Here is a 17,728-nt window from a genome sequence, read left to right on the forward strand (position 1 = left end):
AGACTGAAGAGATCCAGAGGGGACGTGGTTAATGCACAGCGCGCACTGCAAACTGCACTAACATGAATCTTAAGAAGGAGCTAAAGGAACACTTAACACCTAACATGCAATCCATAATCCATAACAACACCAATAATGCGTCAAAATGTAATGTTCAACACAGAGTCTGCGGAGACGCTCCTAAACCTCATGTTGCATTCAGTGTCCTATTGAACCAGCCAAACATGTATTTTTAACCAATATACTGTACATAACCAGTATACATGTTTTGTTTTGTTTTTGTTTTATTTGCCTCTGTTATCAGTAACAGAAATATGTTTATGGAAATAAATTACCATTTCACAGGTTTGGGGATCCTCCTGATGGCAGACGTGTATGCAAAGGCATGAGTTCATACAAAGTATAAGAGATGGAGGAAATGTGACAGGGACAAAAATGACCTTTTTTCAGTTTCTTTAACTTTCATTTCAACCCTCAAACAATCATGTGCTTAGTGTTTAAAGTTATTTTGACTTCTACCGCTAAATTAAAAAAATGTAACCATTGCCAAAAAATTTTAAAAAATGTACAAAGAAAGAAAGAAAGATGTTTGTAATAAATAAACAAATAAATGTTTTTGTGTGATATATCTAGCCTGGCATTGCAGATTGCAGACCCTACCTCTTTGACGTGGTGCAGACGGGCAGGATTGTGGCTGCAGGCCCGGTGCCCACTCGTGGGTGATTTGTGGTGGGTGATGGTGATGATGGAGCTCGGGGTCCCGTGCCCATGCGGGAGGTTTTGCCTCTGGGTGGCAGTGGAGGAGCAAGATGGAGCGGGATGAGGGAGGAGGGAGCAGCTGCGGGTCCGGCTGCCCGTGGAGGAGGAGGCCGAGGATAAAGAGCAGCCCTGAAAAAGATAGCAGCAGCAGCAGCAGCAGGAGTGAGACGGGACATGGGCAGCCAAGCCCCGTCTCCTGTCAGAGATGCCCAAATGCCCCCGACAGCCACCCCGCTGCCCTGTGACACACAAGGGCATCTTCTGCCCACTACTGCAGCCTCACCCGCAAAAGAAGGAGGGAAGAGGGAGGGAGAGTGCAAAGGGGTGGAGGGAGTAGTATGAAGAGGGAGGGAACGAATGAACCAGGAATATGAGAAGAGAGAGAGAACAGAGAGAATGTGCTGGAATGTATTACACTCCCCAGGGAGCATTGAGAAAAGAAAAGATGGCACAGTTCCATCTCTGAAACCTCTTCAGCATGCACAGAGGCACAGAAATTCTAATCTGTCTGCACACAACCATGCAATGTAAACAAGGACATTATTGTTATTATTATTTTTTACCTCATTTATCTCATCCCGCAATTCCACATTATTTCAATACAAACACACCAAAATCAATATATTACTGTAGTCTGCTTAACTGGTGGAAACACTTCTAGGATTATTCTGAAAAAAAAAAGCGCACAGATTTGCCTGTGTGTTCTTGCAGAAAGAATCAGGAAACTGCTCTGTGAAGCCCTCCCTCTACAAGTTAATCTATTCCTAAACTGGTGAAGATGCTTACAGGATTGCACTATAAACTACAAAATGAGCATGAATAAAGATTCACTGAAAAGCCCAGGCAGCTTCTTAGAGGCAGCGTGGTTGCTCTAATAAGACCTGACAGAGCAAAACTGCCTCAGTCTAATAGGCAGTGCATTACATGAGCAAGCTTATATTTCAGCTGTGAACAGGACACACACACGCACGCACGCACACAGACGAACACTCACAGGGCCTTGAATGCCACCCCACGGAGCTTTGATAATCTAACACCTCAGACACCTCACTCAGCAGGGCTTTATACACACCTTCCAGAGTCTGTAGGAAATAACATGCTTGCAAGGATATGAGGGTAAAAAACATCAGTCAGATTGCAGGAAAAGCTCTTGTTCTGGATTCCTTTGTAATCTCATGAGCTGATTCACGTTAATTAGATTATGTATTTACTCTGATCCTGTCTGCATTAGCACACACACAAAAAAGCTTTAAATCTGTAAGCATGATGCCGAATAAATGTAAATAATGACAGTAAAGGCACCTTCAGAAACCCTGTCTAGTGAGGCCTTGGTGATTTATAATGTGTAACTAAATAATCAGGCAAAATGAGAGTGAATGATTAATGTTTAACTGGACAGAGGTTACAATAAAATCAGTGTTTGTTGAGCTGTAAGTGTTTAGCTTACTGGAGGTCTAAAGCTTACTGGGATTTTTAAAAAGTTAATAAATAAAATGCAAACACTCTGAAGCAAATAATATCTGGAAGAAGAAGAAGAAACAAAAAGATAGGAAAATACCAACAGGTGTGTTTCGAATTACGAGAAAGACAAGAACAATTTAACCCTTTGATGCAAAACATGGGTCAAAAGTGACCCGGCTGAGTTTTTATCTTCTATATCTTTGCAATAAATTAATTCCATCATTCAGTATTCAAAGTATTCCTCAATTAACTTGTTTTTGATCATCATACATCCTTATTTTATTTTTTCCTTTCTTACTTTTTGAATAAAACCCCTTTTTGTATCACTACCCTTCTAATGCACAACATGGGTCAAAAATGACCTGCATTCATTTTCCAGGTTATTTCATGTATGGCTGAGTGTTTCTATGATATACTTTTGAAATAAATTCATTTTGTCATTTACTTTTCCAAATATGCAGTAAATATCTTGTTTTTGTTTAGCACAAATCATCATTTTTATTTTTCCTTTCTTAAGTTATGAACAAGCACAGCTTTTGTAATTCTACATCAAGTTTACACACATGGGTCAGAACCGACCCGCATGCATTTACTACAGCGTTTGGTGGGAACTGTGAATTGTGCTTGTGTCAGACATTTCACAGCTCAGCACAGCGCCCTTTGCCCATCTAATACATGCAAGTAATGTTTTTCAATTGTTCTAACATTACCTTAGAAAAAAATTGATTATGTTTAGGTTACCCTGAGAGAGAGTAGATTACTTGTCAGAAAGTTACAAGTAATTACTATTAACTACCGAGCTGTTGACATATTCTACTTTAGTTAGCTAATTTTATTGTAGTTGGCTTAGCTAACTACATAGTTAATAAATAAATAACTGGCCCCATTCACTGCTAAAGTAATTACTTGAAACAAATTATTATTATAATATTAAGACATTTAATTTTAAATCACACTTGGATGACCCATGTGTAGTAATATAAAAAGTATTTTTGTTCATAAAGTAGGAAAGAAAAAATTAAATTAATGATTTGTGGTAATTAAAAACAAGATATTTAAAGAATACTTGGAATATTCAATCATAAAATAAACTGATTTCAAAAGATAGAGCAAAGAAAAACTCAGTCAGCATGAAATAACCTGGAAAATGAATGCGGGTCATTTTTGACCCATGTTGTGCATTAGAAGGGGTGCGCATATGTTTTGCATCAAAGGGTTAAAGTTAAAGTAATCCCTGAGATGATAGAGTGTTTAGGAGGAGGAATAAAACAACTGAAAGATGATATTAAAGAATTGTTCGATGATGAAAATGTAGTAGAAAAACTTTGCAACGAAATACAAAAGACAGTAATATGGGAAAGTGAAACGATAATTAGAAAGACGATATCTGGCCTGATCGAGTGAAAATATTTGAGCTTCACATGTGGTTACAAAATCTTGTTAGCCGCTGGCCTTTCCCTAATTATCCGCCTTTTTTTAGGGAAAAAGCTTTGGCCAAATGAACAATAGCTTTGTATACTCTAGATTGTATTTTTTTTATTTTGATCTTTGGTATTACTTACTATTGTACATTTGGTTAATTCTAATAATAATAATAATAATTACATTAAATCCCTGTGGCGAATAACGGGATTCTAACTCTGAATAATAATAATAGAATTCATAAAATAGAAGGGATGAAGAAGAGAGGATAATAAACAATTAAAGCTGAAGATGAGGGAAAAAAGAGACAAACAAATCAGCTGAACCCCAAAGCAAAAACGATTACCAGATTCCGTCATTTCTTGACACAACCAGCAGTCAATTTTTGCCTATTACATCACTGCAGACTCACAAAACCAGTTTGAGCAGCACAGAATGTGAGACTGAAATGTTCTGAAGAAATGAAGCTAATTATCCCACATTCAGCAGAGACAAAATGGGAGACTAACCTTTAAATCACAAGACTGCTGGGGCAGTTTGCCAAAGTGCAACAGAAGTCAGAGGAAAGGGAAACAGAGGGGTCAGAGAAAGACAGAGTGACCGTGTGACCGTGTGAGTGAGTGAGTGAGTGAGTGAGTGAGTGAGTGAGTGAGTGAGTGAGTGAGTGAGTGAGTGAGTGAGTGAGTGAGAGAGACAGAGAGTATATATGTATGTGCTCTGTAATTAACTATGTTACCTTGGCACTGCCCTCTGAATGGCGACGGGCACAGAGCTGAAGCTGGGTCATCCACTGCTGCCGTTCATACGCATCACATGCTGTACAGATACAAAGCGCACACATCAGTGCTTCATATATATATATATATATATATATATATATATATATATATATATATATATATATCAGACACATACAGTAAATACCTACAGAAAAAATTAAGAGACCACTTTTAATGGTGGTCACAATAAAAAGTGATCACTTAATGTTTTTCCATAGCTGTTTACCTGATCGAGAACCAAGCAGTCAAATATTGCAAAGAAAATATTTATTTATTACCATGATACAGTGGAAGTGCACCATAAATCTAATCTGAACACACAAACATGATTATGTTATCTATTGGATCGCACACCCACAATACAAATTGTTGAACGCAAAGGAGAACAGAGTATATCATTAAAAAGCAGTTATAGAAAAAGCTTTTCCAGCGTCATGATGACAGTGAGCTGTTAACTCTTATACAAAACACTAAAACTCAATTTGAAGGTTAGCTGTAGCCTGCGGTCTGAGCAGAAATGTGTGAAATGAAAAAGTAGCACCTGAAGATTGTGACAGCAAAACACTATCAACTGGGAGTGGAGTGGCGCCCGCCCCCTGCGGCGAGGACTTCATATCATGCTATCACACTAAAGATAATGGCTATTTTTCACGCCCTTGTCTCGCAATCCGTCTAACAATAATTTCCTTATACAAGCATGGGTTTTTTTTCCCTCTTTACATGCAGTCCGTGTGAATGAGTGCAGTGATGACAGTGACTTTGACACAACAGGTTCAGGAAAAGGAGAGAAGATAACTAATGAATTGCTTTAGTCGACAGAGACCAGAAAAGTAGAAATGAGAGAAACGAGGTTCCAGTGGAAAGGCAAGGGTAAAAGCCGGCGTTAAAGGATATGCTGCTTAGAAGATGGCAGACAGATAAGCCTCAAAGGAAATGAGCAGAGAAGAAAGAGAATGAGTGACAGCAGGAACTAAGAACAGGAAAGTGAATATAGCAAGAGCCAGGAGGAAACAGTGTGATGAAGAGAAATCAGAAATGAAGCTTCAAAAGCAGATGGAAGTTTATTATTTTACCTCTCAGCTTAAAGAGCTCTCCAGTAACAGCATAGACTGTGAACATGAACGGAAACTCATCACTGGGGGCCACAGAAGAGCCAATCAGAGGCAAGGAGCCCCGTGGTTTCTGGGTCTTACTTTGCTCATTTAGAAAGTACTGCAGTTGACCAAGCTCAGGGTCCAGAACAAAATATCTGCAGGGAGGATAAAGAGATTTATTTATTCATTATACATCTAATAATTTGGCAAGTGATTTAATCCACAGGAATGTATATTAAGCAGAATACAATTCCAGAGTAGATAAAGCAGCTGAAAGTTATTAGTCAAACCCGAGTGCAAGAGAGTTGTAGGAAGAATAGAAACCAAACAAATGTGGTACTATCATGACATGTTAAGTTCTTTACAGGATCAGTTTGTAAATTATGCTGAAGTTGGCGAGAGGTAACTCGCAATTCCCAACCTCCAACCAGGAAAACCCAACAAAAACACCACCTCGACTCGGAATTCCTACTTAAGAACGCTTCTCAAATTTGAGTTCCTCCAAGTTCAACAACTGACGTCAAATCTATATGACTGCACACAGCGTCAACAGTAAACAAAGTAACGCTTCTTACCTTTAAATGACTTATGTTGTATATTCAAGTACTTGCTTTAGATCTTTCAACATACAGCCATAGCAGCTTCTTAAACATATAACTATACAAAATATAGGAAAAATACATCACTAATGAGGGCGGCATGGTGGTGTAGTGGTTAGCGCTGTCGCCTCACAGCAAGAAGGTCCGGGTTCGAGCCCCGGGGCCGGCGAGGGCCTTTCTGTGTGGAGTTTGCATGTTCTCCCCATGTCCGCGTGGGTTTCCTCCGGGTGCTCCGGTTTCCCCCACAGTCCAAAGACATGCAGGTTAGGTTAACTGGTGACTCTAAATTGACCGTAGGTGTGAATGTGAGTGTGAATGGTTGTCTGTGTCTATGTGTCAGCCCTGTGATGACCTGGCGACTTGTCCAGGGTGTACCCCGCCTTTCGCCCGTAGTCAGCTGGGATAGGCTCCAGCTTGCCTGCGACCCTGTAGAAGGATAAAGCGGCTAGAGATAATGAGATGAGATGAGACATCACTAATGACGGTTAGCTAGGTAACTTATTACTAACAAAGGACAAACATGGAGACTTCCATGTTTTTTTGTTGTTGTTTTTTTCTGACTTTATAGCCTCAACGCACCAAACTGAGCTCAAAATGACATCATTTCTCATTTCTGGGTGAGAAAAACATAAAAAGAAGCGTGAAACCTTACACCTACTGGGTTCCATTGCATGGCAATATTGTGTGTCACAAGTTTTTAGGTGTCTTTAAAATGATGTGATAGGTCTATAAACATGTCTAAAAACCATAAACTGGACTTTTGAATCTTTGAAAGCGCACACAGGAAGTGTCACTGTAGTTCATATTGGTTACTGAGTAGTACTCCTTTAGGCAAATCACTGGATAATAAGCTGAGACTATAAATAGATAATAAATACAGTCAGTGTTCAATCTTAAATACTGTAAAACAGAACATATTCAATCGCTATATTTTAAAATAAAGTGAGGAGGAACATGTAGTGTTATGGCATGTCATGACGTGTCCAGTCGTGCTAAATACACTCACATCATAGAAGTGCTGGGGTTATAGGGCACAGACAAGTGTGCTTCATGGAAAGCACTAGATTTATGTGTGCTTTGTGGATTAATTGTAATACTGAATACTAGCCACACGAAGCGCTTGGGTTACTTTGGATGATTCTTTCCATTTGGCGCTTTAACTTTTTTTCATTAGAGCTCACTCTGCCTTATAGTGGTCAAAGTGTTACATGTGCACGTCTTTAAGTAAACTCCAGCTGGTGTACAGCTAAACATGTGGCGTGCCTGAGAGTCAGCATATAACTCCTTCATCTTTGGACTCATTATATAGCTGGCTGCTTTCCCCATCGATTGCAAGGCGAGGCAGCAGTGAGAAGAGAACATTAAGGGGATGGGGGATTTCCTCTCAGCAGATGAGTCACAGTCTCTCCCAGATGAAAGGAGCATAATTAGGACTACGCTGTATTTTCTCATGCGGTAGCATACCCACAGCCATGAAATTCCCACCTTCACACAACACAACAAACCGCCCCACCATGAATGAGAGACTGGAGGCTTACGCCGCTTACACAATTTGCATCAAGATACATGCCTACTGCAATCAATGAGCTGTTACGATACTAATAAACAGGCCTGTTTGACCACATAAAAATATGCTATCTTGAAATACATTTGAGGCATTGATTCGCATATGAGAAAAGTAGCATAAGTATTCTAAAATATGGAATGCTCTGTGTGTAATAAATTCCTTGCAGGAAGTCTCTGCAGTCCCGAAACACAACAGTTTGCAGTCACGAATGCCTATTGATAGATGTGTGAATTCAGTGGGCATGCAGTCTGTCGAGGTAGTCATGAATATGTGCGAACATATTGAGTTTGCGTGGGGAGGCTAGAACACTAAAGTACCAATTAACTCAATAATAACAATATAAAAATAATTAGTGTCCTATTATTGTTATGACACAGGTCAGCTGGCCTGGATCAGTTTTCGATAACAGTAAAAACATTGCATTGATTGCATTAGTTAGATAAGACAACAAGTCGATACATCAGTGGTGATGGCTGAGGATGAGGAATAAATTTGCATGATACAGACATAATATCATATAGCAATTATCACAATAAGGTCTTACTGTTGCAAATTTGTAACCATTTGCACAGCCCACAGCACAGGAAGACATCCAAAGGTTAAAGTAGGGTTGGGGTGGGGTTCGTGTTCGGACCTTTCTATTTGACTTCGTTGATATGAAATTGAATGAAATTGAACCATGCAATAAATAGGCTGTATCAAGTGCACTAAATGACTGAAATGCATTATTTTGACCCAAAGCATTAACAATTCTGGGTGGCCAATGTGGCCAACGTTTCAAGCCTTGCCAACTCACTTGCCTTGTTTCACTCCTGAGCTCGCCTTACTATTCGGTGTGGAGTTATGCATGTTCCATGTGTTTCTTCTGGGTTCTCAGATTTCCTCCCACAGCCCCAAAACAAGCCAGTAGCTGGATTTACACCAGGATCAGACGACACAATATTTTGTCTTCCATGATGGTCACCATGTCAGATTAGGCAATCAAAATGCCATAAATTCCTGCCTTGTCTTAGTCAGGAAACTGGCAGCACTACAAGTCTGACCCAGGCCAATCATCGTTCACATTCTTTTGTGTCGTCGGAGAGGAGGGTCAAGAAATTGTCAATCATGGCTATCAAGGAACACGCCGTAGGATTTGTCAAACTAGGTGAGGAATTACAAAAAACCTGACACAGTAGACTTTCCATCAGGGAGCCCCTCGCTGTCCTTCAATTATGTCACACTAATAGACCTGTTCATCATTCCCAACATCTGTATTCAAGCTGGAAATTTGTCAGCCATGACAAAATTGTCACAATCAGGCTGAATTCAGAAGAAGAAGAAGCCTTTATTTATCATAAGTACACTCGAGCACAGACTTGAGCACAGTGAAATTCCTCCTCTGCATTTAACCCATCTGAAGCAGTGAACACACGCATGCACACACAAGTGAGCAATGACCACACACACATACCCAAAGCAGTGGGCAGCTGTGCTACAGCGACCGGGGAGCAGTTGGGGGTTAGGGGCCTTGCTCAAGGGTACTTCAGCCATGATACAGACGGAGGGGTAAGTGCTGTCTGTTCATTCACTCAACTCCCCCACACATTTTTCCTGCCAATCCCGGGAATCGAACAGGCAACTCTTTGGGCCCAAGGCTGCTTCTCTAACCTTCAGGCTTCATGTAGTCTAATCCCAGCATTACATGGATCTACATTAAATTGCACCTAGGTGCAAATATGTGTGCATTTTCCTCATCAAGGCTGTATTCCTGCCTCATCCCAAGTGTTCCTGGGATGAGTGACCCAACGAGGATAAAGTGGTTACTGAAAATGAATGAGGCGGCATGGTGATGCAGTGATTAGCACCGTCGCCTCACAGCAAGAAGGTCCGGGTTCGAGCCCAGTGGCCGACAAGGGCCTTTCTGTGTGGAGTTTGCGTGTTCTCCCCGTGTCTGCGTGGGTTTCCTCCGGGTGTTCCGGTTTCCCCCACAGTCCAAAGACATGCAGGTTAGGCTAATTGGTGGCTCTAAATTGACCGTAGGTCTGAATGTAAGTGTGAATGGTTGTTTGTCTTAATGTGTCAGCCCTGTGATGACCTGGCGACTTGTCCAGGGTGTACCCCACCTCTCGCCCATAGTCAGTTGGGATAGGCTCCAGTTTGCTCGCGACCCTGCACAGGATAAGCGGTTACGGCTAACGGACAGATGGATGGATGGATGGATGGATGGAAATGAATGAATGCATATTCATAGTTCTTGGCTTGCGTGAATTTGTCAGACTATGTTACGTATTTTAACATCTCTTACTTGCATAGTGTTATAATTAATGTTATAATTAATGTTCTATTAGAGCTCTTATTTGAATATTGCAGTCTTGTGTGACGTCATCTTCGCAAAACCTCGTGATAACGGTAATAAACGTTCCTCATGTCAAGCAATCCTGGCAGACACGAGACCAGACTGGACGCAACATCATGAAACACAGTCAGTACTACTGAAATCTAAGTGCTTTGACTTCACAGTCCGAAAGTTGTGTCAAGGATAAAGCGAACTAATTGAGGTTATACATTTAAAAAAACTGCATCCTGTCGCCCTAAACAGTGCGTATAATAAATAAACAATGAGTATAATAAATAAGTAGTGTGTATAATAAATAGTGTATAATAAATAAACAGTGTGTCTAATAAATAAACAGTGTGTATAATAAATAAGCAGTGCGCGTAATAAATAAACAGTGTGTATAATAAATAAACAGCACAATAAATAAACAGTGTGTATAATAAATAAACAGCATAATAAATAGTGTGTATAATAAATAAACAGTCTGTATAATAAAGAGTGTGTATAATAAACAAATAAACAGTGCATATAATAAATAAACAGCATAATAAATAGTGTGTATAATAAATAAACAGTGTTTATAATATATAAATAAATAAACAGTGCATATAATAAATAAACAGTTTGTATAATAAATAAATAAACTGCATATAATAAATAAACAGCATAATAAATAGTGTGTATAATAAATAAACAGTGTGTATAATAAATAAATAAACAGTGCATATAATAAATAAACAGTTTGTATAATAAATAAATAAATAAATAAACTGCATATAATAAATAAACAGCATAATAAATAGTGTGTATAATAAATAAACAGTGTGCATAATAAATAAACAGTGTGCATAATAAATAAACAGTCTGTATAATAGATAAACAGTGTGCATAATAAATAAACAGTGCATATAATAAATAAACAATGTAATAAATAGTGTGTATAATAAATAAACAGCATAATAAATAGTGTGTATAATAAAGAAACAGTGTGCATAATAAAGAAACAGTGCTGTCAGAACACCAGGTAGCTACAGAACTGTGTAGTCGGTTCGAGTAGTGTGCGGTTTGGGTGATCTGTGGTTATTAGTGTGTGATTTTGGCCTGTGTGTGAGAGAGCCCAGTGAGCGCGGTACCTGTGCTGCCATCCCTGCAGTAGGTTGGTGTATTTGTTGAGGACTCCCTCCAGCCCTCGCCGGAGGTTTTGCTCTGCTTTCCCGCTGCAGCTCTGGGTGGCTGGAGCTCCGGGCCGCGCTTGAGCTCCGCTCGCCGCCGCCGCTGCTGCTCTCCTGCCGCGCTCCACTGACACACTGCGCCTGTTAGTGCTGCCACAGCGAGCCGCACCGCACTTCTCCATCACACCAACAACAGCCTGTTAGAAGAAACAGCAGCACAGGAACATGACCGCGGTGTCGAGTGAACGCGCTCTGTGTCCGACTCTCGGCAGAGCGGCACCGTTTCCTCCAGAGCAGCTCACTGTGGGGTGTGCGTGTGTGTGTGTGTTCGTGTTCTCCCTCCCTCCCTGCCTCCCTTGTTTCAGCAGGAGTAGTCCACTAAAGCCTGGGCGTTTGGGTTTCTCCAGCCAGGCGACGCGTGGCACGTCCATCTCTCCTGAATAGCTGTGTAAACATTGCATTGGTTCTTATTATGATGATCTAAGCCCTAGTGTACCCGAGGACTAACTCTGCACGCCCAATGTCGTGTATATTACCATCTCCTTCTTCTCCTCTTTGGTGTAAGTGGTTAGCACTGTCGCCTCACAGCAAGAAGGTTCTGGGTTCGAGCCCAGCAGCAGTGGGGGCCTTTCTGTGTGGAGTTTGGATGTTCTCCCCGTGTCTGCGTGGGTTTCCTCCGGTTCCCCCACAGTCCAAAGACATGCGGTTAGGTTAATATGGGACGGCCTTGGGCTGAGCGAGGCACCTAACTCCCAACTGCTCCCCAGGTGCTGTTAGCATGGCTGCCCACTGCTCTGCGTATTTGTGTGTGTTCACTGCTTCAGATGGGTTAAATGCAGAGAGGAATTTCACAAGCGTGTGATGAATAAAGTTTTTCTTCTTCTTTAGTGTTCTGCCTGATCAAAGTTTCTCGGGAACATTACAGTAGTGGTTTCCCGTTGCCTTCTACTGGATTATGATAGAGGTTTTCTCCTCTCAACCATTCACACCTCATCTCATCTCATCTCATTATCTCTAGCCGCTTTATCCTTCTACAGGGTCGCAGGCAAGCTGGAGCCTATCCCAGCTGACTACGGGCGAAAGGCGGGGTACACCCTGGACAAGTCACCAGGTCATCACAGGGCCGACACATAGACACAGACAACCATTCACACTCACATTCACACCTACGGTCAATTTAGAGCCACCAATTAACCTAACCTGCATGTCTTTGGACTGTGGGGGAAACCGGAGCACCCGGAGGAAACCCACGCGGACACGGGGAGAACATGCAAACTCCACACAGAAAGGCCCTCGCCGGCCCCGGGGCTCGAACCCAGGACCTTCTTGCTGTGAGGCGACAGCGCTAACCACTACACCACCGTGCCGCCCATACGTTCATACCTATGGACAATTTAGAGTAGCCTAACCACATGTCTTTGGACTGTGGGGGAAACCCACACAGACACAGGGAGAATGTGCAAACTCCACACAGAAAGGCCCCCGTTGGCCACTGGGCTTGAACCCAGAACCTTCTTGCCGTGAGGCAACAGTGCTAACCACTACTAGTCTGGTTAACACCAGACCATATCACAAGTGAAATATGGTCTGGAATCCGCCTATTGAATTTCTCGTAGGGGAGGTGTGGTTTACGATTGTCAACGGCCGTTTATTGGACGTTGCGAATGTCTATCATTTGGCGTATACGTAGCCCATGGCCAATCATGGCAGTTGTACCCGGTGACGTAGTTAGAGCGACGAAGAAGACGAAGAGGCGAAGAAAGACTGAAACGCGAAATGCTGTTCTTTTTTTAAACCAAACTTTTGCTCTAAACTATTCAGAACAGTGTCTAAAGCTTGATCGAAAGTTTGGTTCGTATCGCTCGCCGCCATGTTAAATGTGATCCGTAAACAGTCCCAAATAAACTACAAGCTTCCGTTTGTCGAGTAGTACGCGTCACCGTCTTTCCACCCCTCCCCACTCTCTGATTGGCTCCCTAACTCAGGCGAGCCTTTAGACCATAGTTTCCATGCTGTCTTTTCAGATCGGAACGATTGTGCAAAGCAGCATGGGATTTCCCAGGCTAAACCACCCTTAGTATCACCTATCTTCCTATTCAAAGTGCGATATTTGATCAACATCATCATGACATCAGTAAGTTATTGTGAATGATCATCAAAATCAAAGTCCTTCCCACACCATGTGGCGCCGATCTCCGTTCCCGTAGCCCTCAGTCTCTTGCCTATTACATAGCTAGGGTTGCAGTGGGGGGGCTAGTCCTCTGGTAACCACGAGAGTTTGACTCCCCACTCGCATCTGTATTGCAGCGTGCCTTGCCAGACGGCAGTAGGTACCATTTTTATGATGGTCTTTATATGACCCGACCGTGAGTAGAACTTGCGATCTCCCAATCAAGAGGCGGACACGCTAACCACTAGGCCAACTCGCGTTTTTGGGGTTTTTTTTGTGAATGATCATGTCGATACTATAATGAACCCTGATGGGAACTCAGTCTTCCATTATGGCTGCTTTGATCCACCGGGCATGAGGTCTCACTGAATGATTTGATAAATATACATATAATAGCTGGGGGCGGCACAGTGGTGTAGTGGTTAGCGCTGTCGCCTCACAGCAAGAAGGTCTGGGTTCGAGCCCCGGGGCCGGCGAGGGCCTTTTCTGTGTGGAGTTTGCATGTTCTCCCCGTGTCCGCGTGGGTTTCCTCCGGGTGCTCCGGTTTCCCCCACAGTCCAAAGACATGCAGGTTAGGTTAACTGGTGACTCTAAATTGAGCGTAGATGTGAATGTGAGTGTGAATGGTTGTCTGTGTCTATGTGTCAGCCCTGTGATGACCTGGCGACTTGTCCAGGGTGTACCCCGCCTTTCGCCCGTAGTCAGCTGGGATAGGCTCCAGCTTGCCTGCGACCCTGTAGAACAGGATAAAGCGGCTAGAGATAATGAGATGAGATGAGACATATAATAGCCTGCACAGTCACAAGATTTCAACCCAGTTGAACACCAGTGGTGGATTTTCACACATTACATCACATTATCTCTAGCCGCTTTATCCTTCTACAGGGTCGCAGGCAAGCTGGAGCCTATCCCAGCTGACTACGGGCGAAAGGCGGGGTACACCCTGGACAAGTCGCCAGGTCATCACAGGGCTGACACATAGACACAGACAACCATTCACACTCACATTCACACCTACGGTCAATTTAGAGTCACCAGTTAACCTAACCTGCATGTCTTTGGACTGTGGGGGAAACCGGAGCACCCGGAGGAAACCCACGCGGACACGGGGAGAACATGCAAACTCCACACAGAAAGGCCCTCGCCGGCCCCGGGGCTCGAACCCAGGACCTTCTTGCTGTGAGGCGACAGCGCTAACCACTACACCACCGTGCCGCCCGTGGTGGATTTTGGACCAATGAATTAGTGCAATATTCAGTGCTCTCTACCACTATTATCAAAACACCAACTGATGGAATGGCCATCTTTTGTACGAATGGTGTTCATCCCTCCAGTACAGTTTCAGAGACTTGTAGAAGAAGAAGAAGAAGGAGAAGTCTTTATTTGTCACGTACACATTACAGCACAGTGTAATTCTGTTCTTCACATATTACCAGCTTGTTAGGAAGCTGGGGTCAGAACATAGAGTCAGTCATGATGATACTGTGCCTCTGGAGCAGATAGGATTATGAGCCTTGCTCAAAGGACCAACAGTGGCAGCTTGTGGTGCTGGGGATTCTGATCAATAACCCAGAGCCTTAACTGTTGAGCCATCACTGCCCTACCAATCCATCCCAAGACACATTGAAGCTGTTCAGTTCAAGCTGGACTGACACTTTAGTAAGACACTTTATGTTGTTGGTGTTTTTTCATTAATTTGTGACATATTTGTATGCACATTACCAGTTCTTCTTACATTTATACATTGCCCAAACTTACGAAACATTTCTTACATTTGTATTGTGTAATCCCTTCTCATCTATTTATTATTGTCTCAATTTAGGCCACAGGTTCCCAACCCTGGACCTGGAGTAAATATGATGTTATGTCTAAATCATGCAGCTGTAGGCCTGTTCTACATCCTTACCCAACAACACTGGGGTAGCAACCTGTTGTCTTCATTTTTGTGGCTCCGCCATGTGCATTTTAGTGATCTCCATTCCATGCTCTAACAAATCAACTCAGGAAAGGCTGTTGATTAACTGATTAGTTCAATCAAGTGTATTGGGAACAGGGAAAACATTAAAATGTGCAGGACAGAGGGCACAAAGACAAAGACAACAGGTCGAGACCCCACTCATGTTGGCTGAGTATGCGGAATAGAGCTGTATTATACAGACATAGCATCATATTATGATTATCAAAACAAGATGTCACTGATGCAAATTTGTAATAATTTGCATAGCCCTCTGGGATCAGGTTTGGGAACCTGTAATTTAGAATATAGGCTATGTTTTGTTATTAACAATATAGGAATTCGAGTGTAAGCTATCTATGGTGTAAATGGCAATAAAAGCATCTTGAATCGTACCCTCGATACAGTCTTAGAAAACAATTCCCTTGAGTGGGAATTCTACTGAAAACCTGACAGAGAAATACTCTGATATGTGATTTATGGGGGGCGGCACGGTGGTGTAGTGGTTAGCGCTGTCGCCTCACAGCAAGAAGGTCCGGGTTCGAGCCCCGTGGCCGGCGAGGGCCTTTCTGTGCGGAGTTTGCATGTTCTCCCCGTGTCCGTGTGGGTTTCCTCTGGGTGCTCCGGTTTCCCCCACAGTCCAAAGACATGCAGGTTAGGTTAACTGGTGACTCTAAATTGACCGTAGGTGTGAATGTGAGTGTGAATGGTTGTCTGTGTCTATGTGTCAGCCCTGTGATGACCTGGTGACTTGTCCAGGGTGTACCCCGCCTTTCGCCCGTAGTCAGCTGGGATAGGCTCCAGCTTGCCTGTGACCCTGTAGAACAGGATAAAGCAGCTAGAGATAATGAGATGAGATGATTTATGGGGAAACCCTCTTTTCTGGGGTTCTACATAGAACCCAGAGGGATAAATGGAAGAACATTTTGACTTTCCTTGTTTTGTTTTGTTTGGAAAAGCACCACTGACTTGTTAGACACATCTAACTCCATTGAGTTATTTCTGTGTACAAAATGACATCCATGGCAATTTTTTTTAACTTTATTGGCAACATAACATTCAAAGAGAATGTGCAAATCCCAACCAAGACAATCTATATAATCTTGCCAGAGGAAGAGAGAGAGAGAGAGAGAGAGAGGAAAGAAAATAAAAGATTCATTCACTACAAGGTTGGTGATATGTTAACAGCAGCAATGTTTTCTTAGCTTTGGGGTTATTTGAAGAAAGAATACCGTTTTTGTAATATTTGATTTTCAAAAAGGGAATATCATATTACTGAATTTACATTTATGCATGTAATATTTAGCAAACGATAAAATAAGATTGATTAAATAATATCTATTATTATACATACAGGACACTTTTTCGATGGAATAAAAACATGTATTCTATTCCCTTCTAGTGGGTTCCATTCATTTGGTTTGATAGCATGCAATATTATTAGCATATTGCCTATCCTACGTGTATTACAACCCAGATTCCAAAAAAATTGGGACAAAGTACAAATTGTAAATAAAAACGGAATGCAATAATTTACAAATCTCAAAAACTGATATTGTATTCACAATAAAACATAGACAACATATAAAATGTCGAAAGTGAGACATTTTGAAATTTCATGCCAAATCTTGGCTCATTTGAAATTTCATGACAGCAACACATCTCAAAAAAGTTGGGACAGGGGCAATAAGAGGCTGGAAAAGTTAAAGGTACAAAAAAGGAACAGCTGGAGGACCAAATTGCAACTCATTAGGTCAATTGGCAATAGGTCATTAACATGACTGGGTATAAAAAGAGCATCTTGGAGTGGCAGCGGCTCTCAGAAGTAAAGATGGGAAGAGGATCACCAATCTCCCTAATTCTCCGCCGACAAATAGTGGAGCAATATCAGAAAGGAGTTCGACAGTGTAAAATTGCAAAGAGTTTGAACATATCATCATTTACAGTGCATAATATCATCAAAAGATTCAGAGAATCTGGAAGAATCTCTGTGCGTAAGGGTCAAGGCCGGAAAACCATACTGGGTGCCCGTGATCTTCGGGCCCTTAGACGGCACTGCATCACATACAGGCATGCTTCTGTATTGGAAATCACAAAATGGGTTCAGGAATGTTTCCAGAGAACATTATCTGTGAATACAATTCACTGTGCCATCCGCCATTGCCAGCTAAAACTCTGTAGTTCAAAGAAGCAGCCATATCTAAACATGATTCAGAAGCGCAGACGTCTTCTCTGGGCCAAAGCTCATTTAAAATGGACTGTGGCAAAGTGGAAAACTGTTCTGTGGTCAGACGAATCAAAATTTGAAGTTCTTTATGGAAATCAGGGACGCCGTGTCATTCGGACTAAAGAGGAGAAGGACGACCCAAGTTGTTATCAGCGGTCAGTTCAGAAGCCTGCATCTCTGATGGTATGGGGTTGCATTAGTGCG

The 17,728-nt window shown here is 42.1% G+C and overlaps 1 protein-coding gene across 2 annotated transcripts in view; it reads right to left on the reverse strand.

Annotated features, from left to right (window-relative positions):
* osbpl10b (oxysterol binding protein-like 10b) overlaps positions 1 to 11,496 on the reverse strand; it is a 120,993-nt gene extending 109,497 nt beyond the window's left edge. The window contains exons 1-4 of one of the 2 annotated variants that reach the window (XM_060922277.1): positions 11,135 to 11,496; positions 5,495 to 5,670; positions 4,379 to 4,458; positions 661 to 888 (exon numbers count right to left, since the gene is read on the reverse strand). In XM_060922277.1, the coding sequence (XP_060778260.1) occupies positions 661 to 888; positions 4,379 to 4,458; positions 5,495 to 5,670; positions 11,135 to 11,355 (705 nt within the window). In that variant the 5' untranslated portion in view covers positions 11,356 to 11,496. The remainder of the gene's footprint in view (positions 1 to 660; positions 889 to 4,378; positions 4,459 to 5,494; positions 5,671 to 11,134) is intronic. The other variant, XM_060922278.1, reaches the window with a different exon arrangement.
* Positions 11,497 to 17,728: the final 6,232 nt, after the last annotated feature.

This window comes from Neoarius graeffei, chromosome 5 (assembly GCF_027579695.1).
Source record: "Neoarius graeffei isolate fNeoGra1 chromosome 5, fNeoGra1.pri, whole genome shotgun sequence".
Taxonomy (NCBI): Eukaryota; Metazoa; Chordata; class Actinopteri; order Siluriformes; family Ariidae; genus Neoarius; species Neoarius graeffei.